General features: G+C 36.2%; 1 protein-coding gene across 8 annotated transcripts in view; it reads right to left on the bottom strand.

Moving 5' to 3' along the window:
• Positions 1–27246, bottom strand: part of STAG2 (stromal antigen 2) — a 140773-nt gene that overhangs the window by 52236 nt on the left and 61291 nt on the right. For 7 of the 8 annotated variants that reach the window (XM_003262297.4, XM_030806556.1, XM_030806557.1 and 4 more), the window contains 8 exons: positions 26587–26726; positions 23346–23424; positions 18185–18349; positions 11794–11890; positions 6795–6871; positions 4070–4274; positions 1930–2081; positions 350–423 (listed from right to left, as the gene is read on the bottom strand). In XM_003262297.4, coding sequence (XP_003262345.1) covers positions 350–423; positions 1930–2081; positions 4070–4274; positions 6795–6871; positions 11794–11890; positions 18185–18349; positions 23346–23424; positions 26587–26630 — 893 coding nt within the window. In that variant the 5' untranslated portion in view covers positions 26631–26726. Of the gene's footprint in view, positions 1–349; positions 424–1929; positions 2082–4069; positions 4275–6794; positions 6872–11793; positions 11891–18184; positions 18350–22577; positions 22906–23345; positions 23425–26586; positions 26727–27246 lie in introns of those variants that run through there. The other variant, XM_030806562.1, reaches the window with a different exon arrangement.

Raw genomic sequence — 27246 nt, 5'->3', positions numbered from 1 at the left:
TCCCACTGATATTCAATGGAAGGGAAGAGAGTCAGGAGTCAGCATGTGCAGGCTCTACTAACATAGTGCATCCAAAGGCAATTAAGTATTGTGTAGCCCGAATCCAAATAGCAGTAACTTCTACTGGCTGCAAGTCAAGCACAGCATTATCCCATTTTTCAGATGGGAAACACTAAACTCACGAGTTAAATAACTTGCCCAGAGTGACTCAGTGGCACAGTTTAGAGTCTGACATTGATTTTACTATAACATTCTTCCTGCTAATTTAGATTCCCTACACCACTGAATATGCAAACTTGCTGAGTAGAAATTATATAGTGCTATTTATGAAAAAACTGTCACAACTTACCGGTATCTATGTACAAACACTCCTTTAAATATTGCATTCATCATATTTTCTATTTCATCTTGATTTTCCTGAAGCTGTAAAAAAAACACATCATTTCTTTTCAATTGTAAAGGAAGAAAACCAAATGAACACCTGTAAGTTGTTACAAGCACGAAAAAAGCAGAATTCCCCAGTATTTTGGGGAATTTTGAATTTTACTAGACAACAGTAACCATATAGAAAAATTAACAGTTATATTACCAGGTAGATAAAGTTCCTTAATACCTGAAATATTTGATTTGGATTTTAATATTTAGCCAGTAGATTAATTTTTTTCTAATGCTCATAAATTTCCACTAAAGAACTGTAAAGAAGGCCGGGTGCAGTGGCTCATGCCTGTAATCTCAGCACTTGGGGAGGCCAAGACAGACGGATCACTTGAGGTCAGGAGTTCGAGACCAGCCTGGCCAACATGGCGAAACCCCGACTCTACTAAAAATACAAAAATTAGCCAGGCATAGTGGCACAAGCCTATAATCCCAGCTACTGAGGAGGCTGAGGCAGGAGCTTGAACCTGGGAGACAGAGGTTGCAGTTAGCTGAGATAGTGCCACTGTACTCCAGCCTGGGAGACAGAGTGAGATTCTGCCTCCAAAAAAAAAACACTGTAAAGAAATCTGCAATGTAGTTTATTGTTACTACGTATCACTTATTATATAGCATATACATAAATTAAGGGGAAAAAGTACCAACACTTTATTTCAAATTATATGAAAAATATGAGGAATTTAGACATGGGGGAAATATGAGCAGGATTTTTCTTAGTTTTCTTGAGTCTGGATATGTTTTAAAGTTATTAACTATTTCGGAAATAACCAATTTAAAATTAGCTACTAATTCCCCCCCCCAAAAAATTCAAGATCAGGTCAATAATTCGTAGATAACCATGATAACTACTGAACTCAACTACATTACTAATATTTTTGAAAAATCAGACTTTGCCTATTTGATATGAAAACAAACATCTCCATTATGAGATAGCAAAATATTTTATCACCAATAAAGAAAGAATTTAAATTACAGCCGCAGCATCAGAAGATTTTATTTACTGTTATTTCGCATAAGGCTGAAAAAATTATTTTCCTCATTCAGAGTTAAATTTGGTGGTCAGTCATTAATGTTAAACAAATGCCTTCTACTGTATAAAAAACACTGATTTAGATGCCAATAAACAGCTTATGTTATTTTTCAAAGTGATTTTATTTTCCAAAGTGATTTTAATTGTGAAACCTCTTTTCATCCTGACAAAAGGTTTTTCACCGTAGAGATGAATAATACTAAAGCTTAAGACAACTTGTCAGACTAACCCCAGTCCCCTTACTTAAAGCCACTCTTAATACTAGTCCACGCAGATTGAAAATAAGCAAACAGTATTGTTGGCACAGATATTCATCAGAATTTTGTTGGGCAAATAGTTTGAAATGTTATTCACATTTAAATATTTCAAAAACAATTATCTGAGCCACTAAGCAAAGTTATATCCTAATTAATGGTGACCAAGTTGGTCACACAATAGCCTAAATATTCAATATAAAAGTTTACCTCTTTCCGCTTTTGTAGCAGGAGTTCTAGCCTCTCATTGGCTCGTTTTCCAATCATTTTATTCCGTTCTGCTTCATATTGTCTTTGTGTATTATCCATATTAATGCTAAGATTTAGTGCCACATTCACCAAAGCTGTCATCAACTTCATAGCTATTTTTTAAAGAGTAAAAGTATGGTGAAATTAATCCAACAGACACAAAAATTTATAATTTAAGATCAAATAGAAATATTAAGCAGAAATGAGCTAATCTGCTTCTAACAAAAGAAAGATGCAGCTGCTACAAATGACAACAATAAAATAACATAAAATAAAATAACTTTTCAGGAATTATCTCCTAATCCTCACAATGGCCCTCTCAAAGGTAAGTATTATACCCATTTCATTCATGGCAAAATTGAAGCTCAGGGAAATTTTAAAATTTGCCTCAGTTCATATAAGCAGTCAAACCAGGATTCAAACCAGGGCAATCTGACTCCAGACTATCCTTAAATCCCATTATTCTATAATATGTCCCCTAAAATAATCATTTTCATAGATCATGATTCACCTTCTAAAGTAAATTTTAGTTCACACAGAAGTTATTTAGCTATCTCAGTAATTAAAAGGAACTTGATGGCTTTACATCAAATTATATTTTATGAAAATGTTGAGGAATTTTATCAGTATTTGCTTTCCTTTCATTTTACTCTATAACATGACTGGTGAAATTGTGAACAGATCTCCATGGAAAGTCAAAAGAACAAAGGGAAAAATGTCACTTAATTAAAGTGCTTTTTCATAAAACTTCCTCCATATCCCTATCTTCTGTTACTAAACTCTTACTCCTGATACAAGATTCTTATTGCCTGGGATTTAAAATTTATTAACTGAAAGATCTGATCACTTTTTGCTTTCTTTAGCTTACTCCAGACTACTTCTCACACTTAGTGCATTGCATGATACAACAACAATAAAACTACATCTTAAATTTGTGGCTATTGGCTCTCTTAAAGAAAGATTTCCCAATTTTCTGCTCTAAGTTAATTTCATGCTCCCAGCAAACCAGTCTGTCACTCTGATCTAAAAGTATCCATCTTGCACTATAATCCTTGTTTTAATTTACTTTAGCCATCAAGTTATTGGCATTGCTACCATAAGTGCATAAAGCAAGATCACATTCATATTTTCTGACTTCCAATCTAAAAACAAAAACAACATATGGGAAACTGCATTTTCTCTTTAATAATGAAGGACTTAGAAGCATATCTTTAATCATAGATTTAATTCTTTGAGAAAATCTTCTAAATGAAAAACAAACCAAGAGAATATAAAGTTTTTTTAGTTAAAAATCAAAATGTCATTAAGATTCAGAAGATTCAGAATACTATCATAACAATTAATGCCTATTTTATTTATTGAAACTCAAAAGCAACAAATTCAGTAACAGTGTATCATCAATTTTACCGTAAACACAAAAGAGAAACTAACAGATTTTATGAGGTATAAAAATATACCTCATTTCATTAAACTTTAAAGATCAAAGAATTTGCCCCAGCCTAAAGTTACCCAGAAACATAAGAAAAATCAACTTTTTGCAGTGTGACTGAAACAACAGGCATCATCCAGTAGGGGCCATCCTACCTGGAGAGGCAACGCACACCAAAGACAAACTATATGGCCATCAGGATCACATATCCAAAATGACTGTGATGATATCTCCAAATCTGCTGTCAATATCTTCCCTGGTAACGTATCTTTCAAAAACCCAATACATACCTATCATCCAATTTTCCCTTCTTGTGGCATAGTATTTTTCAATAATCCAATGCACACCTATAGTTCAATTTTCCCTTGCTGTGGCATAGTATTTTTCAAGAACCCAACACATACCTATCGTCCAATTCTCCCCTGCTGTGGCACAGTATGCATAGTATACAAGAAAATCACCATATACTAGTTTTAGTACACCTTCACAAAATCGAAACTGAAATTATCATCCCACTTCCAGTAATTCGCAGGAGGGATGGGGGAGTGTCCTCTTAGTGGTCACTTTATAAATAAATTAATTTGTATCTCTGTTATTTCCTTTCTCTTTAAATGAGAATCTTTTTCATCTCAAGTCTAAGACAATATGCAGAAAATATTTCTAAATACTGACCTGCCAGGGTGCTTGTATGTCGAAATGCTCTGACTTGTGAGTCAGACAATCCTGTAAGAAGTGAAATGACCGTATCCATCATATACTCATCATATATGATACTATATTGACATTGCCGTACTAACACGCCAATGAATTCACAAAAACTGGATTTGAACTTCTTCCACTGAGGACCAGCCATGGTAAGTGGATAATCTCCACTATCCTAAAACAAAAATTTAAAACGGCAATTTCATTTAGAATGCATGACTTAACATATCACTTCCTTTTGAAATACTCTAGACAAAAGCATGAAAAGATATCTTTATCTCACCTTTCTTCTCCAATAAATCCTCAAAGTAGGCAAGAGAACAATATATAAAGGTAGGGGTACCTCTGAACACTTCAGCTCTTTATTTAAGATCAAAATAGATACTCTGAATTCACTTTAATCAATGAAAATATATACCAATTACTCAGGTTAAAAATTTTAAAAGCCTCCCTCATCAAAGCAAAACATCCTTGTGATAAGCACAGATATAAAGCAAAAGCAAACCCAAACCAAACCAAAATTATATTTTTAAATGGATTCAAAATGATGGAAATTATATTCTCAATCTAATAAAATATATGATGTATAAATCAACAAAACATTAGAAATATGTTTTTATTAGCTTCAAATACATCACACAGTCAACAGATATAAACAATCATAATTTTTTAAAGAAATGGAAATGTAGCTAGTATTGCCATGGAAGACTGGTACCCTGGTTTTACTTTGCACAACAAGAGGGCATTCTCTAGTCTCAGGGTAAATTGAGATTCTCCACAAATCATTAAAAACAATGAAGTACTCAGAAATAAAAGCAGAGACCAATACCATATAGAACATCTAAAAGTAACGGTCTCTGACAAGAGTATCCTAGAGATGTAAGGTAATTCAGTTCAGTAAATTTTAAAAATTAATTTTTGTCAATAGAACATTTTTTAAAATCTTAAGTCATGTCACATGTAAGTGCAGTTGTGTCTCATCTGAGAATAAGGTCCTGATATTCCACAAAAAAAGTTTTCTTGGTATTTTCTGATTAGCTAATTTAGTGACTATATTGAAATATAGCATCTTAATTGTTAGCAACTTGGTTTGCTGGCATTTTCAAATCATATTTCAGGACAATTATCTCAAATAGTTGTTCCCTTTTAGTGAGAAAGTTCTCACTAAAACATTTAATATTAAAAGGGTAAAAAATGCCACTATTCAAAATTACTTCTCAACTACTTGGGGAGTGATTAATAGCACTTAGCCATCATCAAAGCCATTTTAACTCATCCATCTTTCAGAATAATAGTTCAAACCTCCTTCATCAGAGTAAGCAAGAAAAAAAAGACCAAATAAAACTCATATCAGACAACATTTTCTACTTGAAAACCCACAGGGAAAAATTTTGGAAGAGTAAAAGTACTGGTGCTGAAACACAGCCGTGACCCAAACAAACCCAAATACCTTCCTTGAAGAAGCTTAATTTATAGTAAATCTACGTATGTATTTATTGGTAACAATACTTCAAAGAGCTCAATGTAATAAAGAATCAACTCAATCTAGCCCTAGGGAGGTAAGGGGGGGGACAACTGAGTCTAAACTAATATGTAATCTTTGTTGTTCTTAAGAGTTTTTAAACAATAAAAATATCTATATACTCCTTTGCCCTAGCTATCAGGTTCCCTAAATATTGCTGAAACCTTCCTTTTACAACATTCCAGGATATGTTCTTATATTCTTCCTTGACATTTTCATTTTTGTCAATAATAACTACCATTTATTAAGTTCTTGCTATGTTCTGGGGACCATAAAATGTTAAGCAATTTTCAAACATTACTTCTAACAGCCTTATGAGTAAAGTACTATTAGGCCCATTTTACAGATAATGAAATTGATACCGGCCAGATGCAGTGGCGCCTACCTGCTGTAATCCCCGCACTTTGGGAGGCCAAGGTGGGCGGGTCACTTGAGGTCAGGAGTTCGAGACCATCCTGGCCAACATGGTAAACCCACACCGCCCACCACCCCCCACCATGTCTCTACTAAAAATACAGAAATTATTCAGGCGTGGTAGGTGCCTGTAATCCCAGCTACTTGGAAGGCTGTGGCAGGAGAATTGCTTGAACCCAGGAGGCGGAGGTTGCAGTGAGATCATGCCACTGCACTCCAGCCTGGGCGACAGAGCGAGACTTTGTCTCAGGAAAAAAGAAAAAAAAAAAAAAACCAAAAAACTGATACTAAGACAACAACTTGCCAAAGGTCGCACAGGCATCATTTGATTAAATCTAATGCCAAAGCTCTTATTTACAACATTAATGCTTACAATTTTTTTTTCTTTTTTTTGACGGAGTCTCACTCTGTTGCCCAGGCTGGAGTACAGTGGCGAGATCTCTGCTCACTGCAACCTCCGCCTCCCAGGTTCAAGCAATTCTCTTGTCTCAGCTTCCCAAGTAGCTGGGACTACAGGCGCACACCACGACGCCTGGCTAATTTTTTTGTATTTTTAGTAGAGACAGGGTGTCACCATATTGATCAGGATGGTCTCGAACTCCTGACCTCAGGTGATCCACCTGCCTCAGCCTCTGAAAGTGTGGGATTACAGGTGTGAGCCACCGTGCCCAGCCTAATGCTTACAATTTAATAATACTTTCAAAAATAAGTCAAGGTAAACATGCATAAGTTATCAAAACACTTAAGGTAGTAAGTTACCTCATCGAATTCTTCAGTCATTTTTCGAATTATCTCAGAGTTCTGCATATGTCTAAACATTTCTGCTGTGACAACTCCTGAAATTTGCAAATGTCAGAAGTTAATATACGGTGTGATAAAAAAAATAAAGAAAACTTCCAAGTAAGTCCCTAACACTAAGAAGTCTATGGTCACACAATAAAAGGCATACTTCTTCAACCATCATCTAATGATCTTTACCATGATACTCTAATCTATAAATAAAGCACAAACAAATGCTATCTATTCTCAATATGCACAAGAAAACAGCCCCATACTTCTGACAGATATCTTTTTTCCTAACACAATTAACTTTGGCCATTTCTACCTGAGTCACTTTACTCATGCTGTAATATTTATATTGGCTTTGTCTCTTTAACATAAACCATATGTTATCAAGAGTGAGATAGCATCTAGTATAACACTTAAAACCTTGGGGATGAAGCTGAAGATAAGGAAAAGAGTAATAGCTGAAGTTCACTTTAGTCAAGCCTCTTTATTAAGCACTATTGCATGTAAGGTAACTACATCCTAACATCCTCTAAAAGAGCTAAGTAGTAAACTGTAGTTCCCACCCACCTAGACACCTGTAATCTAGTTAAAAGTTAAAACTAAAGAATACCAAAAAGAAAAAGCTGTCAAAAGTAGTACATAATCAAAGCCCTGATCTGTAGAAATGCCAAATGCTATAGCTCTGACTCCACCTCCACTCCACACCCACCAGAAAAACCACACGTTATAAGTTAGAAAATCAAGAACTATGTCAAAGAGAAACAATATGATAAGGACCTTTAGAATCTTACACAGGAGGATGGTAGAGGAAAAAAGAAAGAATACACATTAGAAGTAGTAAAACATTAATCAGGTGGAGACCAAACATCAGAAAGGAAATTCCTAGTGTGCAGTAAGAAGATATACATGAACTTCCACTGATGGGGCATCAGACTAAGAGAGAGATGGAGGCAGGGGTAATCAACGTAAATACTAGATTTTCAAAATCCTGTTTTTATTGTTGAATTATTTGCTTACCAGTCTTCTCACTAGAAATATCATAAATATAGTAATATCTAAAAGAAGAATGTCTTGGTACAGGAAGATGAGATTTATAAATAAGAACTAGATATAATTAACATAGATTTTTTTTCAATTGACCAGAGCAATATTTCGTATATGCATGCATCTGTGTGTGTGCACGCCTATGTATATACATAGCTGTAAAACCATAATCCCAGCTTCACAGATGAGGAAACTAAGGCTTAGGCTAAGGCTAAAAGAAATTAAATAATCTGTCTGAGACTATTCACCTAAATCATGCTGCCTCCCTCTTATCTGGGTGAGATTAATTTCTAGTGGTACCCTAGAAGAATCCTTACTTGCCGCAACTTAAAAAAAAAAAAAAAAACAAATGATTGTTTTAAAAAGTTGATGAACTCAGGAGAAAGCACCATTTCTCTGGCTAAAGAAACACACTCTTGGCCGGGTGCGGTGGCTCATGCCTGTAATCCTAGCACTTTGGGAGGCCGAGGCGGGTGCGTCACTTGAGGTCTGGAGTTCGAGACCAGCCTGGCCAACATGGTGAAACCCCGTCACTACTAAAAATACAAAAATTAGCTGGGCGTGCCTGTAATCCCAGCTACTCGGGAGGCTGAGGCAGGAGAATCGCTTGAATCTGGGAGGCAGAGGTTGCAGTGAGCCGAGATCACACCACTGCACTCCAGAGCCTGGGCAACAGAGTGAGACTTTGTCTAAAAAAAAAAAAAAAGAACAGAAAAGAGAAGAGGAGAAGAGAAAACACACACTCTCAAAAACCTTTTGAAAGGCTTTTGTTTTTAAATCTAGAATCACGTATATCTCTTCAAAACCTTCCCATACTTCATACCCAGGTGCTGTATACCTGGGAATGCTAGAGAAGGAAAAGTAACTAATGGCCTGAACATTTTCTGTGAAATTAACATTTACATATAAATATATCTCAAAGCAAACATACTGCATACTTTTCAACAATCCTTCATTTCTAAAGCTCCTCCCCCTTCTCATAAACCACAAGACATCCAGAAACCCAAAAACAAGCAGAAAAGGACCTCAGAGCAGAAAAGAAAGTAGCTATCACAAACTCCATTCATTTAACTCTTGAGGCAGGTATGAAGCCACCATTAGGACATAAGGCCAGAGCCTGCTGCCTTAAAAATGTGGGGGACATTTTTAGCAAGACTGCTAAAATCAGGTAAATCTAAAAGTGATACAGCAAGACCCTGTCTCTATTTTAAAAGAGAAAAAGAAAAGTGACAGCTGACTAGGAAAAAAAGAAGAAAACACTGGCCACAGAATCACCAACGGAGCAGTCAGGAGCAGCATAGAGTTAAACATCCCTCCATGCTTCAACAGCTACAGAAGTCATCAATGTATTGTAGAAAAATAACTGATGCTTATAACAACCTTGGGTCTGCAGGAAATGTTAAATTACAATAAGTATACTTAAAGAAGTTTCTAAGTCATTTATAAAAGAATTATATTAAAATAATTTTGTGTGTATAAGTAATTAATGGCTTTATCTTTGATTATATAGTAAATTCCCCTTCATGGAGACTGCCTGATTCTAAGATAAATATTACAGCAGTGCTTAAATTAACCTTACAATTTAAGTTTTCAACACCTTAAGTTTTTAGAAATCTTGACAAACTCACTTGTGACAAGGTCCAAATGTTGAGTTAGCAAGCTCCTGATGTGTAAACAAACTGATGCCAAAAAAAGAATGAAATTGACAAAGGGAACATGCTCTGTGGCCTTGTTTTAAAAACAACTACAACTCAGAAGCCTAATTAAGAAACTCAGGCGGGAGTGGTGGCTTACACCTGTAATTCAAGCACTTTGGGAGGCCAAGGTGGGACAACTTCTTCAGGCTAAGAGACTGAGACCAGCCTGGGCAACAGAGAAAGATCTGTCACTACAAAAAAAAATTAAATTTTAAAAAAAAGAAAGAAAGAAACTCATACCAAAAACAGACAAACAAACAAACAAACAAACTCACGCCAGTAAGGTGGCTCATGCCTGTAATCCCAGCACTTTGGAGGCTGAGGTGGGACAATTGCCTGAGTTTAGGAGATTGAGGATCAGCCTGGGCAACATAGCCAGATCTGTCTCTACGAAAAATAAAAAATAGCTGCGCATGGTGGTGCACGCCTGTAGCCCCAGCTATTTCGGAGAATGAGGCAAGAGGATCACTTGCGGCCTGGGCAACATGGCAAAACCCCATGTCCACAAAAAATAAAAACAGAAACAAAAAATTAGCTGGGCATGTTGTCGTGAGCCTGCAGTCCCAGCCACCCAGGAGGTTGAGGTGGGAGGATCACCTGAGCCCAGGAGGTCCAGGCTGCAGTGAGCCATGATCACGACACTACACTCCAGCCTGGGTGAAAGAACAAGACTCTCTCTCAAAAAATAATAATAATAAAATAAAATAAAAGGGGAGACTTAAGATTTAAAATTTTAACTCATTACGTTATTTCTGGCACCTGTTCAGTTGTCTGCACTCAACCTTCCATTTGCAAAGAGTCTAATGAGAAAGGACATAGCCCTTGATTATATGACACAACAAGCAGGTACTTGCATCCATCCTACCCCAGAAAAAAATGACTGGATATAGAGAAAAATAATTTTAGTATAGCTCATCTTTAAACAGTCAATCTGGTTCAGAACCTTAAGGATACCATAGTAACATCACGACAACATCTCCTCTGAACAGAAGTCAGCTGAATTTTCTAATATTGAACTAAAGCTACTTTTATTTTAGGCAAATGAAGTAAACTAGGCAGCTCTCTATACGCCATGATTAAGACAATTTTTTAAATTTCTCAGCACCTTAGTGACATTATAAAGATCACAGGCTCAAGAATTTAATATAGTTGTCTATCTTTCAGGCCTCACAGACAGGTAACATTTAATACACATACTACACTGAATGTTGTGATCAAACTCAAAATGCCAATGTTACTTGTTTTTCGAAGATATTATGGTATCTTTAAAGGAATACTGCAGAATTGAATTGCTCCTTACAATTCGGCTTCTGCATTTGTTTAAATAAATCATTCTTTACCATCTTAACGTTTTATATCTATTTTTAAGCAACTTTCTCTCCCAATTTCTAATGCTCTAATTTTTTTGATGCCACTTTCATTAAAAAAAAAAAATACCCCCAGAAATCTCCATAAAATGTATTTGCCTGGGCATCATCTGAAATTTCAAGGATGAACTAAGTATTGGGAGACACCAGATACATCAGAACCTGCCCGTAATCTTGACTGACTCATTTATTGATCCATATGAGGATATATGGATTCCCCAACTTACATAATTTTGTCCCCCTGCCAAATGTTTGTCCTAAATACTTCTGTCTTAGGGAAGAAATTTCTGTATTTTGTACTTTTATCATTCCCAGTTCAAAATGTTTATAAAATAAAGTAAAAACACTTTAAAGAAGATACCACTACACACAACAAAATTTCTTTACCTTTTAGAAGAAATGTCAATTTCATTAATACCTTATTTTAACTTACTTAACGTAACTTACTTACTTGCTTGCTTACTTACTTACTGTTATTCATGGCACTTTTTAACTCCCTACACTGTACAATTACCTGTCATCTGAACCTGTATCTCTTCATTATCTTCCTCCTCCCTTCTTAATCAATTTCTTTGTTCCTAAAACCAGATGCTGAAAGTAGGAAATATATCTAATAAAAGTAACATAACAATTATAAACTGCTAAGTTTTTAGATAACTTTCACATATGAATAAAACTTTTGTTAATAGACTTTCTCTTTTACTTTGTCCTTTGCTCTTTTTTCCTTACAAATGTTGTACGGATATGATGCAAATAATGCCTTAGCGTTATTTACCATGTAAAGTGCTAACAACATCTCTTTAGGTGGAACAACGAAGTGACTATTTGAGAGCTGCTGATTTCAAAATAAATATATCTTACCTTTACAGCCTGAACACTGAATAAAAAAGTTGATAAGGTCAAGAAGTGCTATATCTCGGTCATGCTTGTATGATTCTATCCAATCATCTACCACCGACTACAGCAGAGCGAAAAAAATAAAATCATTAGCTTCTTCTTATTTTCTCAAAATCATTTAAGTCTGATAAAGTCATAAAATTCAAGATTATACAGTATCACATTACTTTAATATAAATATTTATACACTGAAATTTAAAGTTCAATTTTAACAATAATAAAATAGAATCGAATTCAGTAAAACAATCTGATAACACAAAATGACCTATCAATCTTCTATTTATTTTGCATTGAAAAGAATGTGGAAACTATGGAACTCAATTCCATCAAGTATAATTACTTATGATTTCTCAGTGACATTAAAGAATTTCAAATAATTAAGACAATACAGGGCAGGTGTGCTGGCTCATGTCTATAATCCCAGAACTTTGGGAGGCCGAGATGAGTGGATCACTTGAAGTTAGGAGTTCGAGACAAGCCTGGCTGACATGGTAAATAAAACCTTGTCTCTGCCACAAATACAAAAATTAGCCAGGCGTGGTGGTGCACGCCTGTAATCCCGACTACTTGGGAGGCTGAGGCACGAGTATCTCTTGAATCCAGGAGGTGGAGGTTGCAGTGAGCCAAGATCACGTCACTGTACCCCAACCTGGGCAACAGAGTGAGACTCCATCTCAAAAAATAATAATAATAATAAAATATTCTAAAATTATATTGTAATGGTGGCTGTACAACTCTGAATTTGCACTTTAAAGGGTAAATTTTATAGTATGGTAAATATATCTCAGTATGGTCATTTCTTAAAAAAGAAAATAGGCTAGAACTAAAAAATAAAAGGAATACTTTATTCTTTTGGGGACAAGAGAGGCAACGACAAAACTGACTTTCAATTTTTAGGCTGGGTGCGGTAGCTCACGCCTGTAATCCCAGCACTTTGGGAGGCTGAGGCCAGCGGATCACTTGAGGTCAGGAGTTCGAGAGGCCAACATGGTGAAACCCCGTCTCTACTAAAAATACAAAAATTAGCTGGGTGTGGTGGTGCATGCCTATAATCCCAGCTACTCGGGAGGCTGAAGCAGAAGAATCACTTGAACCCGGGAGATGACGGTTGCAGTGAGCTGAGGTCGCACCACTGCACTCCCGCCTGGGCAACAGAGCGAGATTCTGTCTCCAAAAAAAACAAACAAACAAACAAACAACAACAACAACAAAACTTTTTAAATAGAGCAAATTAAATAAAATCAAGATGATAAACAAGAGCTAGTGTAAAAAAACAAAAGGTTGGGAGAGGGAAATATTTCTAAGTTATATACCAATAAATAGGAAATCCAGGTACAAACAATGACTAAAACATGTAGAATTTAATGTACAAAAAAGATACTATGATTACACAATAAAGATAAATCGAGGAAAAATATCTAAGAAATACCTGGTTCAGACAGACTGACTGGAATTATTCTAAAACTTTACTTAATTTCTACTTTCTTGTATTTACAACAGCTTGTTTATATTAACCAACATAATTTACAAAAGAAATGTGCTCAGTATTTTTCCCAAATATGATATAGGCAATAAACAGCAAAAGAATATATCATAGAGACTGTGACAGTTTTAAAACACGGCCCCAAATTATTGGACACTGCTCCCCAGTAAGAGGGTCTATGTCATCTTCTCTAGAATAGAATGCAGTGATGCTTCCAAAATTAGGTCACAGAATGCCAGGCAGCAACTGCACTGGTCTCTTGGAGCACTAGCAAACTAGACACTACTCTCAGGACATTCTCTCCAAACCCAGATGCCATACTGTAAAAAGCCCTAGCCACATAGAAAGGCCATTTGTAGTTATGCAGCTAACAGTTCTGGCTAAGTCCAGCCTTCATATCACTACAGACTAGGCACTAAACATGAGTAAAGAAGCTTCCAAATGATTATAGTCCCTAACTGTGTTAGTGCCAGGCACTCAAATGGTCCCAGCTAAGGCCCTTGACATCATAAAGCAGAGACAAGTCATCTCCACTTAGTTCTGTCTGAATTCCAGACCCAAAGAATCATTAGGCATAATAAAATGATTGTTGTTTCACATCACTAAGTTTGGGGTGGTTTGTTATGCATCAATAGATAACTGGAACAATGGCTACTCTCATCAATAAAGATGCAAAATATTCAATGAACTCTTACAAAGAGACCACTACATCACATTAAAAAGTAATTCATTAAGATCAAGTAGAGTTTACACTAGGAAAATAAGTCTGCTGTAATAAAAATAATGTGAGCTACTGAAATATGCTTAAAATTTTTAATCAAATAGTATGCTGAGAACTTATGTAACAAAATTCAACATCTGTTATATAATAAAATTAGGGGGCACATGCATACTTTCTCCATTCTTAAAACATAACAACTAGTTTTAAAATAACTGCCATTCTTGCATTTATTGACTATCACTTATCATTACTGAGAGAGACAGCCTGGCCAACATGAAGAAGCTCTGTCTCTACCAAAAAGTACAAACAAAAATTAGCCCAGCATGGTGGCATGCACCTGTAATCCCAGCTACTTGGGAGGCTAAAGCACGAGAATCACTTGAACCTGGGAGGCAGAGGTTGCAGTGAGCCGAGATCGTGCCACTGCACTCCAGCCTGGGTGACAGAGTGAGATCTTGTCTCACATAATAATAATAATAATAACAACAACAACTACTGAGATAGGTATATCCTGGCAATGCAAAAATAATGAATAACACATGATCCTTGATCAAAGAATTAGCAACCTAGAGTCAAAGTCAGGCACAGTATAAGTGCTATATAATGAAAAGATAAGAGTAAAAAACACATTGGAAACGAAAAGTAGTAGTGTCTGAGAATGCTTTTCAGAAGACTGACATTTGATTCGCTCAGAAGACTGACATTTGACATGCAAGGGGGGAGTAAAATAAAACTACTGCAAACAACAAGAAAAACAAAAAGAAAAGCCTAAGGGCAGAGTATATACTGTGACTGGAGGACAGAAAATATAGCAGAAGGAAATCTGGGCTAGAAATTTTAGATAAGAACTCTTGGAAGTTTCTAAACAGAGGACTTCCTCCATCAAATTTGGTCTTAAAAGGGTAACACAAGTGGGAACACACATAACAAAATAAAATTGTCGAAAAGATTCCAGGAAATCAATGGAAAGATAGTGCAGACATTCTCTCTTAAGAGGCAAACACATTTCGAAACAGAAAAACAAGCTAGGCACAATGGCATGTGCCTGTAGTCCCACTTACTGGGGAGGCTGAGGCAGGAGGATTGCTTGAGCCCAGGAGTTCAAGTCCGGCCTGGGCAACATAATGAAACCTCATCTTAAAATAAAAAAAGAAAATAAAAATGACACAGATAGAGGTACAATCTTAATATGACAAGCCATAAGCAACACACAAAAAAAGAAAATATTCATTTTTAGATAAAAATGGAATAGCCTAATTAGCTGTGATTATGAGTCAGGATTTCTCATAGCTGTGGTCCGAAGGGTTTTGTGTTCAAACTGTATGTTGAACTGTAGTCACCAATGTTATGGTATTAAGAAGTGGAGCCTATAGATGGCAATTAGATCACGAGGCCCCTGAGAGCTGCCTTGCCCCTTCTACCATGTGAGGACACAGTAAGAGGATGCCATCTATGAACCAGAAAACAGGCCTTCACCAGATAATGAATCTGTAGGCACCTAATATTGAACTTCGCAGCCTTCAAAACTGTAAGAAATAAATTTCTGTTTTTTATAAGCTTTCTAGTTTATGTTGGTTTTTTGTTTTTGTTTGTTTAGACAGGGTTTCACTCTTGTTGCCCAGGCTGGAGTGCAATGGCGCAATCTCAGCTCACTGCAACCTCCGCCTTCAGGGTTCAAGTGATTCTCCTGCCTAAGCCTCCCAAGTAACTGGGATTACAGGTGCTCACCACCAAGCCCGGCTATTTTTTTTATTTTTAGTAGAGACGGGGTTTCACCATGTTGGGCAGGCTGGTCTCCAACTCCTGACCTCAGGTGATCCACCCACCTTGGCCTCCCAAAGTGCTGGGATTACGTGAGCTGCTACACCTGGCCTATGTTAGTTTTTTTAATAGCAGCCCAAATGGACTAAGACACTGATGTTAAAAAGATAGAAGAAAGAAGATTAGTGCATTTAACTACTTAGAATAAAATATTACAGAGAAAATGTATAATATAAAAATAAGAAGGAAAGTAATGAAATGCAATATAATGTAACTGAAATAATTTATCCTCTTGATAAAAATAACCCAAAAGGAGAACTAGAGAGAGAAAAGTAATTTTTAAAATTGGGGAATGACTAAATAAACCATAGTACAGTAATATAATAAGACATTATTTATTTTTTAAAAGCCAAACATATTCAAAACAGTAATTTAAAACACTAAACAAGAAAAAGAATCCACACTCTAATCATGATATACAAGCAAACATTAATAAACGGATAAAAAAAGGTGCATTAGAATGGTATGAATAAATCTGGCACCTTTTAAGTTCTTTGCTCTGTAAAATTGGTGAAAGCTCAAACAATTAACAAGTATTTTCACATTTTACATGTAAAACTGTTCTTTATTAGTCTCATTTGATACATTTATAAAACCACACATATTAAGCTAATTCTATATTTCTAAACAAGGTATTTGTGTCAGCTTTTATTAACAAAAAGCCTGAACAGATAGTTCTCAGAAAACCATTCATGTGCACCCATCACTGATTAAAGTTATTTCTATGAAGAAATACTATTCTCCACAGTCATAAAAAAGAATGCAATTGTGTCTTTCACAGCAACATAGGTAGAGCTGGAGGCAATAATCCTAAGTGAATTAACGCAGGAACAGAAAACCAAATACCACATGTTCTCACTTGTAAGTGGAAGCTAAATATTGAGCACACGTGGACACAAATGTGGGAAACATAGACACGGCCGACTACTGGGGGTGGGGGGTGGGGACTGACAACTACCCACCAGATACTATCCTCACTTCCTAGGTGCAATATACTCATGTACAAACCTGTATATGTAACCCCTGTATCTAAAAGTTGAAATTAAAAAAAAGAACTATTTCCTGTAGCTTTTATAAATTAAAACTTTATTAAGTATATATACTCCTTGAGTATTGTATTTATTCCACTTTCTAATGGTTTAGCCAACATTAGAAAGCCTAAATGCTTCTGTTGTCATAAAAGTACGCAGAGAAAACTAATTCGAATGATTCGACATGAATATGCCTCCAACTTTTTATTCTTCTAAGAAACAAGCACAAATAATAAAATTTGTAATAGACAACAGTAATCAAAATAATTCATTCCACTAAAGTGGACAGTAATTATATTAGGTCACTCAACCAGGAATTCCATATGGGTAGAAGACTTCGTATTTTAATGGCATCTATATAAATTCAGGGAAAATTGAGACCTCATAGCCATGGTTTAAATCAGCATATTTTTAACCAAATTATTTTTTACCTTATGCCATTAAAAAAAAAAATAATGGGTTGGGGCTGGGCGTGGTGGCTCACGCCTGTAATCCTAGCACTTTGGGAGGCAGGTGGATTACTTAAGGTCGGGAGTCTGAGACCAGCCTGGCCAACATGGTGAAACCCCGTCTCTACTAAAAACCAAAAATTAGCCAGCCTTGGTGGCGGGCAACTGTAATCCCAGCTACTCAGGAGGCTGAGACAGGAGAATCACTTGAACCCAGGAGGCGGAGGTTGCAGTGAGCAGAGATCGTGCCACTGCACTCCAGCCTGGGCAATAGAGTGAGACTCCATCTCAAAATAATAATAATAATAATAAATAATGGGCTGGGCATGGTGGCTTCTGCCTGTAATCCCAGCACTTTGGGAGGCCAAGGAGGGCAGATTACTTGAGGCCAGGAGTTCGAGACAAGCCTGGCCAACATGGTGAAACCCCATCTCCACTGAAAATACCCACAAAAAATACTAGCCAGGCATGGTGGTATCTACCTGTAATCCCAGCTACTTGGGAGGCTGAGGCAGGAGAATCGCTTGAACCCAGGAGGTGGAGGTTGTGGTGAGCCGAGATTGTGCCACTGTACTCCAGCCTGGGCAACAGAGCGAGACTCTGTCTCAAAAAAATAAAATTAAATAAATAAGAAAAGAAAAAAACATGCAGCGGAAAATGAATCAAGACACAGCATAAAAGTCTTATATATGAAGAAATACATCCCAAGAGTTTTCTGATGATTTTGTTGCTTTTTTCCAATAAGTAGTGTATGTTTAAAATGCAATTAGAAAAATCAGAGCTACACTCCATATAACTCATTGAAGTTTAAAATGTACAAATGAACTGGGAAGAACAACATAAATCTTACCTGCATAGCACTCTTGCCCATTTTAACAACTTCAAACAACATCATGTTTTCCACTCCATTCTGTTGGTGATGACCATTCATTCGGTTTGGACCAGAAGGAGGTTTTCCTCCTCCATTTCCACCTTTGCCCTTTTCTGCTGGGCCCTTTTTGCCTTTTTTACAAGTCTGCATAAAAAATACGAGGTGGTTAAGTTATATCATTATCCCTGAGAGTTCAAAACACAGCTACAGTAGAAGTAGCTGATAGGGTACATAACTATAACATGCTTAAACTTGCCCTAAAGAATTCCATCCACTTATAACAAAATGATACAACTGTGACAGCCTCTTTGTGGTGTCCATTTTTTCAAGTATACTACCATGCCTCACATGACATAGTAGTTAGAAGCATAGCCTCTGCAGACAGACAGACTCTGTGGGTACAAATTTCTGCTACTATTAGCTGAGTGATTTTAGGCAAATTACTTAACCACACTATGTTTCAGTGATGTTTTTCTAATTTGTAAAGTGAGGATAAAACTGTGCCTACCTCATAGGGTTGCTGTGATAATGAAAACACAAAGTACTTAGCAACATACCCAGCACATAATAAAGTCAAAAAAACGTCAGCTATTATTATCACTGTAAAACGAAAAAATTATGTTAAAAAGAGTTCAGTAAATGTTACATGAATCTTAATCTGGTAGGAAGACCAACAGAAACAATGACACAAAATACTGATTTGAATCTATTTTGAAAAGTAATATAAAATTACAGACTTAAAAGCCCTCAAAATATCAACAAAGTTTGAAAAACACTGCAAAAATATCTCTCAAGTATAATCAGAGAATTCTCAAGGGCATAGTAAATCAAGGTAGCTATCTCCAAGTTTTATATTACTCCCTTATGCAGCTTTTGGATGCAGACTGAAGTGGGCAGCAAGAATAACCAAACTCATTATCAAATATGTACCTTATACTCAGTTCAACATTTTATTTGTATTGTTAGTCTTAGAAATCATTGCAGTGCTCTGAACAAGGAATTCTGAACATTAGGAGTAGGTTTATCAATCTCATTCTTGTTCTAGGCCTCCCTCCAACATTTAGTCATCATGAAAATTCAATTAATGAAAACTATGAAAATGAAGCCCATTATAACAAAAGTTGTCAGTATTGGTGGGGGTGGGGGGGTGGGAAGGGGCGGGTAGGGGCATCAAAAAAATCAGTGAAAAGGTTCCCTATACGCCTAAGCTATAAAAATACCTCCCACAGCTCTTATACTTTAAGAAAATAAGCCATTCCCTAACTCAGAGTCCTCATTTCTCAAATGTCAGGATTGAATTAAAATACTTTACAGAAAGGTATTCTGACCCCTGGATTTGGTGATTTCTTAAAGGTCTCTTTTAGACCAACACATCTCTACGATCTAGAGAACAAGCGTTGGCCAACTTTCTGTAAAGAACTGGATAGTAAATATGTTAGGCTTTGTGGGCCACATACAGTCTCTGTAGCATATTCTTTATTTTTAAAACTATTTAAAAATATAAAAACAGCCCAGCGTGGTGGCTCACGCCTGTAATCCTAGCACTTTGGGAGGCTGAGGTGGGCGGATTGCCTGAGCTCAGAAGTTCGAGACCATCCTGGGCAACATGGTGAAACCCTGTCTCTACTAAAATACAAAAAATTAGCGGCATGGCGGCATACACCTATAGTCCCAGCTACTCGGGAGGCTGAGGCAGGAAAATTGCTTGAACCCGGGAGGTGGAGGCTGCAGTGAGCCGAGATCGCGCCACTGCACTCCAGCTTGGGTGACAGAGCGAAACTCTGCCTCGAGAAATAAATAGGCCGGGCGCAGTGGCTCAAGCCTGTAATCCCAGCACTTTGGGAGGCCGAGGTGGGCGGATCACAATGTCAGGAGATCAAGACCATCCTGGCTAACACGGTGAAACCCCATATCTACTAAAATTACAAAAAAATTAGCTGGGCGTGGTGGCAGGCGCCTGTAGTCCCAGATACTCAGGAGGATGAGGCAGGAGAATGGTGTGAACCCAGAAGGCGGAGCTTGCAGTGAGCCGAGATTGTGCCACTGCACTCCAGCCTGGGCGACAGAGCAAGACTCCCATCTCAAAAATAAATAAATAAATAAATATAAAAATAAATAAATAAATATTAAAACAGGACCGGGAGTGGTGGCTCCCACCTGTAATCCCAATACTTCGGAAGGTTGAGATGGGAAGACTGCTTAAGGCCAGGAGTTCAAGACAAGCCTGGACAACAGAGCGAAACCCCATCTCTATAAAAATATATATATATATAAAAACTATTCTTAGAGCTCCTGGACAGTACAAAAACAAGCCATAGATTGTGGATCTCTGATCTATAGCCATGCCTACAAATTTCTTTCCACTGAAAGCCTGTGGTATTTATGTACTTTATTCCTTAGAGGGTCCCTTCGTCCTCCAAGAGTCAAAAACTACTCAACTCTTAACAGTTACTTTAAACCCCCTCCCAACACCTGAAACATATTACTTGTTAATTTGCAATACAGTAGTCCTCCCCTGGGTTTTACTTTATTCAGTTGCAGTTACCCTTGGTCTGCTGCAGTCCAAAAATATTCAGTAGGAAATTCCAGAAATAAACAGTTCAAAAGTTTTAAATTGCACGCCATTCTGAGTAGCATGATAGAATCACTCCATCATCCTGCCGTATCCCACCCAGGACGTGAATCATCCCTTTCTTTGTCCAGCATATCCATGCAGCTCATTAGTCACTTACTAGCCATTTTGGTTACCATATTGAAAAAATTCAATATGCAAGGTTCAGTACTATCCGCAGTTTCAGGCATCCACTGGGGGTCTTAGAATGTATCCCTGAGAATAAGGGAGACTGCTATATTCTGTAAATGAGATTCAGTCTTTGGGAACCTAATTCATTAATTCCTAATTGTACAACGAAAGGCTTTTGTCCCCAGTAAAAGCATTTTCAGAGATAAGGTTGAAAGAAAAGATCAACTACAACAGAGTAGACTAGTAAAATATAAAATGTTAATTAACATGGAGCTGTATATTTGCAGTTTATCTATCAAATGCCTCAATAGTCCCTGTCAGTATGAAAAACTAATTGGGACAATTAAAACGGCAGAATGGGTATGCTGTGCTAGAAAAAAAAACGTGCAAGGAGTGATAATACAAAGGAAGCATTATACAAAAAGCAAATATGCTAACCTGTGTACAATCTTGGAGAGAAAAAAATTTCTACATAAAGACTTTAGGAAGTGGTATAGTATAGAGGGTTAAGGGCACAGACCTGAGCTCAAATCCTTTAACCATTGGGCTTCTCTGGACTTCAGTTTCCTACCTATAAAATAATGGTGTTTTCTCATCTACGCAGTTGTTCAAATATTAGATCAACATGTGAAACTGTTACCACAACACATGGAACATACATAGTATAGTGTCAAAATGCAGTTGCTATTATTGTAATAAATCCTTGATCTGTCCCAACACCTCACCCACAGTAGTAGCTACATAACCTTAACCAAAGTGTGGCACAAAAACTTCAGAGTCATCTACTCAGGTGCCACCGAGAATCTTGTCCAAACTTGTAAATTAAATCAAAGGCAAAAGTAGGTTAATAGAAAAAAATGATTTTCTAATAAATTAATGTATACTGTCCAATAGAATTAAGGTTATCTTTGGAGAGCCGTTAACATTTCTATTCACATCCCTCTCTCAAATCTTTTTAAGGAAATAAGAGAGCACGCAAAATTATGAAACACATGAATTATGAGCACTCAAAAAATATTCCAAGCATTAGTTAAATAAATTATGCTCCATACATTAAATGTGATGTTGTGCCACAATTAGAAATCACAAGAGAATGGCCAGGCGTGGTGGCTCACACCTGTAAATCCCAGCACTTTGGGAGGCTGAGGCAGGAGGATTGCTTGAGCCCAGTAGTACAGGACCAGCCTGGGGAACACAGTGAAATCTCATCTCTACAAAAATAAAAAATAAAAGGAATTACAAAGAAGCCAGGCATTGTGGCACAGGCCTGTGGTGCCTGTAGTCCAGTCGAGAGGCTGAGGCAGGATAATTGCTTTAGCCCAGGAGTTTGAGGCTGTAGTGTGCCATGACATGTCAGTGAATAGCCACTGCACTCCAGTCTAGGCAACATAGAGAGACCCCATCTCCAAAAAAACAAATCAATTTAATTTAAAAATTAGAAAAAAAATAGAAGTTACAGAGTTTTACATTCACTTATGGGAAAGTTGTTGACAACATACCACTGAGTTTTAAAAGCACGTTAAACTGTTTGCATATTGTGACTCCACTTAAATAAAATGTTATAATCATGTTTATACATAGGTGTATGAATAAAAGTATGTGCATCAAAATGTTTAAAGAATAAATTACCTCCAGGTGATAGGATTATGGAAAAATTTCACTTTGGTCATCGTAAACTTCTGTATTGTTAAGACTTTTTCAAAGTATGTCATGAGACAATATAAATCCAAAATTCATTTTGAAAAACAAATGCTGAACAACAAAAACAAGTTATCTTTTGCATAATGTATTTACACACATGCAGAGTCAAATGTACTTTCCAAAACAACAAAATAATTTAACCATTCGCCAAGTTATATGCAGCCCTCAGGCTAACCCACTCACACTCTAAACTTACATTATACTGACTCAGAACTTAACTTTGTAATTTTTTATCTTTCATATTACTTATAAAGAGTAAAACTATTGCCAATTGTAACCCATTAGCCTTAAACTGGTTGTATGTTACATTTTTAGAGTGCTTTAGAATAAGAGATTTTATATATCGCTTTGCTTTACATTTTACTACTTGTGGGAAAACAAAAATAAACCAACAGAACATTGCATTCTGCTTAACATACTGTGCTTTACAAAATAAACTACTGGAAACAATGATGTATTATGATGATGATGATTATTATTATTATTATTTGCAACTTTACAGCAGTGTAAATAGATCCCAAAGGCTATCTCGTCTAGAATACAAAAGGACATTTATTCAGAAGGCTTACCATACCAATCAGCCCCCACCCCCTTAAAAAGCCATTTTTAAAAGATAAAACTATCTGAGACATAACTTAAATCTGTGTGTGTGTGAGATCTCAGGAAACAAAATAAAGTCACATATTTGATACATACTTTGCCTTTGCCTTGCTTTTGGTTTTTTCCTTCGATATCTTCAAAATCTGTGTCAGAAGAAAAATGTGTTTCTGACTCCCTGTGACAGAAAGATAAGAATTAAAACCCTTCCTTAGAAATTTATATTGAGTTTCTAATTTTTGCCATATTTTCTAAAAGGCTTGGTTAACTCATTACAAAACTTCATATTAGCATTATAAGTAATTAAGATGTTTCCCCAAAACATCATACTATCGCACATTACCAAACACACAAGATTACATAAGCAACTACAAAAATAATAATCTAAAGTACAAATATCTAAACATTTTTGTTAATTTTTAATCAAAGTATGAAAACTAATCCAGTGGGTCTCAAAATTTAACCCTAGGAACTGTGGTGTTCCATGTAATGGTTGGTTCCATTTCCTACTTCAAAGGTCACAGTGCTGCGGAAAAACTATATTTTAATACTAGGCATTGGAGGAACTTTATTAGGGAGTTTTATGATTATAGATCCTCTGATCTCTCCTACCTCACTCGAAAAGTATTTATAAATCTAGGTGAGTCAATATACAAAACATGTATTTCTGAAAGGGTACTTATAAAACCTTTTTATAAACTAAATCATTTGAAATACACTAGGGAATTATGCTAAGTGATCAATATCCTTTATGAAGTAAAGAGGTGATGAGCTATAGTCAGGAGAACAGTTTTGGTACTAAGTAACTGTGAATCTTATACAAGTGACAATCTCAATCTTCTCATCTATAAATAATATATACGCAGGAAAGAACGAAATCTCTAAAGTCTCTACAATCTCCAACATATGAATCTATAGTCCTAAACAACAGTCCCTTGTTCTGGGTTGGGGTAAGGCTAGTTTGTATAATCTGGATTTTCTCACAAACATATGGAAGCCGACTGATTTAAATAAATATGTGTGATGCTTTCCAAATGAGTAAACATGAGTCTATCTAAATAGTAGTAACACACCCTGATTTAAATGCTTAAAGCAAGGCATACTTATATTAGTATTTGGGTCACACTGGATTTTAGAATTGAGCCACATCCATAAAAGATACAGGTTTTTCCACCCTAAGTGTGTAAACCTAGCACTGGCTCTGCTTAAAATAAATGGAATCGAAGTGAAAGGCTATCTTTGTAAAACTAGTATTCTCAATCTAGATTTCTTCTATTTCCATTTTATTGCTACAATAACCAGTTGCCCAGAGGCTATGAGGTAGCAGAGGCTGTGAGGTAGGAATATTTCATAAATCTAAAATAATGATTAAGATTCTAGCAGGAAAAAAAAATACCATTTATACAGCACTTACATATAAAGTAATTTAAACAATATATAGAAGGTCGTGGCAATCCTAACTATATCCTACAATGTTGAGAGGAAAGGGCCTGTAATAAATACCATTCCCTAGAGTTAATGCACCAAAAACTGAATGACTACTATAATATTAACCCTGAAGCTCATGCGTGTTACATCTTAAGAAGACTGTTGTCATCAATAATCTTCTCACATATCTATATGGTCTTGCAAAAAAAAAAAATGAAAATTTAAAATATCTTGATGTATAAGTAATATTTATTTCTTCCCAAGCCTTCTGTAGGACACCAGCTCTCTTAAAGAGCTAAGTAACTGCTTTAAGTCTGAAGAAAATCACTAGTCTTCACAATGTTCCAATGGCCAGAGTAATCAAGGGCTCAATTATCCTCTTAATACTCATCTCCAAGCTATCCCAACTCAGAGTGAACCACTAGAGGTTTGGTAACTTACTGAAAAACTTTCTAAAGAAAGCTTAAGTGAGTAATCAGAATGGAAGTCTAAAATACTCCCAACCAAAGAAGAAATACTCTCCTAAGCCATTCTTCAATGTTTTCCTGTGTTTTTAAGATCAAAAGAACAAAAACTACCCTAGGTGAAATAACATTTATGTTTATTAAACATACTGTATTAACCATTCCGTGACCTGAAACATCCTGAGTCATCTACCACACGACTCAATCTTCCATTCTTCTTTACTGTGCCCTGCACCCCACATACCCAATCAAATGCTGGGTCTGTTCTACCCGAACAACATCAATTCCCTTTTATTCATTATCCTATTTCAGGTCCTAATTATTTGAGATATTCTAATAGTCAATAGTCTAGTCCATAATATAAACCCTTTTTATAGTCTCTAACCAAGTATATAAGAAACTTCATAATCTTCTCTTTCTATCTTTAAAATATGAACTCATAAAGGCAGTAGGAAGTATCTAACTTAATTCCTCACAGGATCTAATATAACATCCTGTATACAGCAGACACTTAATATTAACAAAGGTAATAATTAACTTTTACAAAGATATGAGACTCAGAATACATAAAATCCTCACTAAAAATGCTGTTTTGTGGGAACCTGAATGTATTTGGTCCCAGAAGATTCATAATCTCCACTGAAGATAACAAAATTATTAAAAATATGAAAATCTACATATGATCAAAAGTAGATGCTGGCTGCCATTATGTACAAAGGTATTGGTCTGTTGTTTTCAAAATTTTTAGCAACTAAACTCTCTTTTCAAGTCAAGTCTCATAAAGATCCTAATAAAAAATACAGTGGTGGGGGTGGGTAAATAAAGGGATTCACGGGCAATTTAAAAGTTCACTTTTCACTGAGGCAACTCATGAAACTGTACCTTAGTATGAAAATCACTGTTACATAGAGTAGTTCAAAATCTTTCAAAACCAAGGAGTAATTACAATAAAAGCTAAGGAGTACAGTTAGCTTTTCAGATGGGGGTAAAGAGGATACCTATGTTGAAATCACTTTCTGGACCAATATACATGTAACGTATTTCTGCAATCATCATTTGATTTTGTAACAGAAATCTGACATTACATCCTAAATAGTGCCACATGGTATATCTCACTAATGAGAAAACTTTATTTTTAGGAATTTCATGATACTCTCTCCAAACAGTTGCTATTGCAAAACCAAGTAAGGACTCAGAACTACACAACAAAAAATAATAAACTGCAGCATGTAAACTAAAAGATAAATTTAAAACACAACAACAAAAAAGTACGGAATAATTACTGTTACAGAGCCTTGATGAGTGCTGATATAAACTCTTGCAAAGCATAAAAGCTATTTTATATATTAGATCTTCTCAAGCAGAAGGAAATTTAACTGAAGTTAATGCATTCCCCATTTTGTGGAATAAACAAGTATTTAAAAATTATCAGAATATAATTTACTTACTGTAGTAGATTAAAATCAGTTGGTATTTCTGGAGCTGCTATCATTTCTTTATCATCTTCTGGAACACCTCAATGTCAGAAATATATTCATATATTTACGTGGGTAAAATGATGGCTTGCTTCTTTCTTCTAGGACAATTCCTTTAAAAAGGAGAAAATGACATTTATTACAAATGCACCAAAAATATTCGGAAAGGACATCCATACTCAAAAGTTAAATTCCCCAGTGCCTACTAATGTGTTTTAGTAAATAAGAATTTCGTTCCCTTGCATTTGACTGCCTTTTTTTTTTTTTCTTGAGACATAGTCTCGCTCTGTCATCCAGGCTGGGGTGCAGTGGCGCGATCTCGGCTCACTGCAACCTCTGCCTCCCAGGTTCAAGCGATTCTCCTACCTCAGCCTCCCAAGTAGCTGAGATTACAGGCGCGGGCCACCATGACCAGCTAATTTTTGTATTTTTAGTAGAGATGGGGTTTTGCCATGTTGGCCAGGCCGGTCTCGAACTCCTGACCTCAGGTGACCCACCCGCCTAGGCCTCCCAAAGTGCTGGGATTACAGGCATGAGCCACCGTGCCTGACCGTGACTGCTTAATCTAGATATGGATTTGTTGTAACACTCGCAGCCCCATAGTAATAACACATAGGGGAAAAAGAAGCTTAT

The sequence above is a fragment of the Nomascus leucogenys genome, chromosome X (assembly GCF_006542625.1).
Source record: "Nomascus leucogenys isolate Asia chromosome X, Asia_NLE_v1, whole genome shotgun sequence".
Classification (NCBI taxonomy): Eukaryota; Metazoa; Chordata; class Mammalia; order Primates; family Hylobatidae; genus Nomascus; species Nomascus leucogenys.
This window is presented reverse-complemented; position numbering and strand designations above follow the sequence as displayed.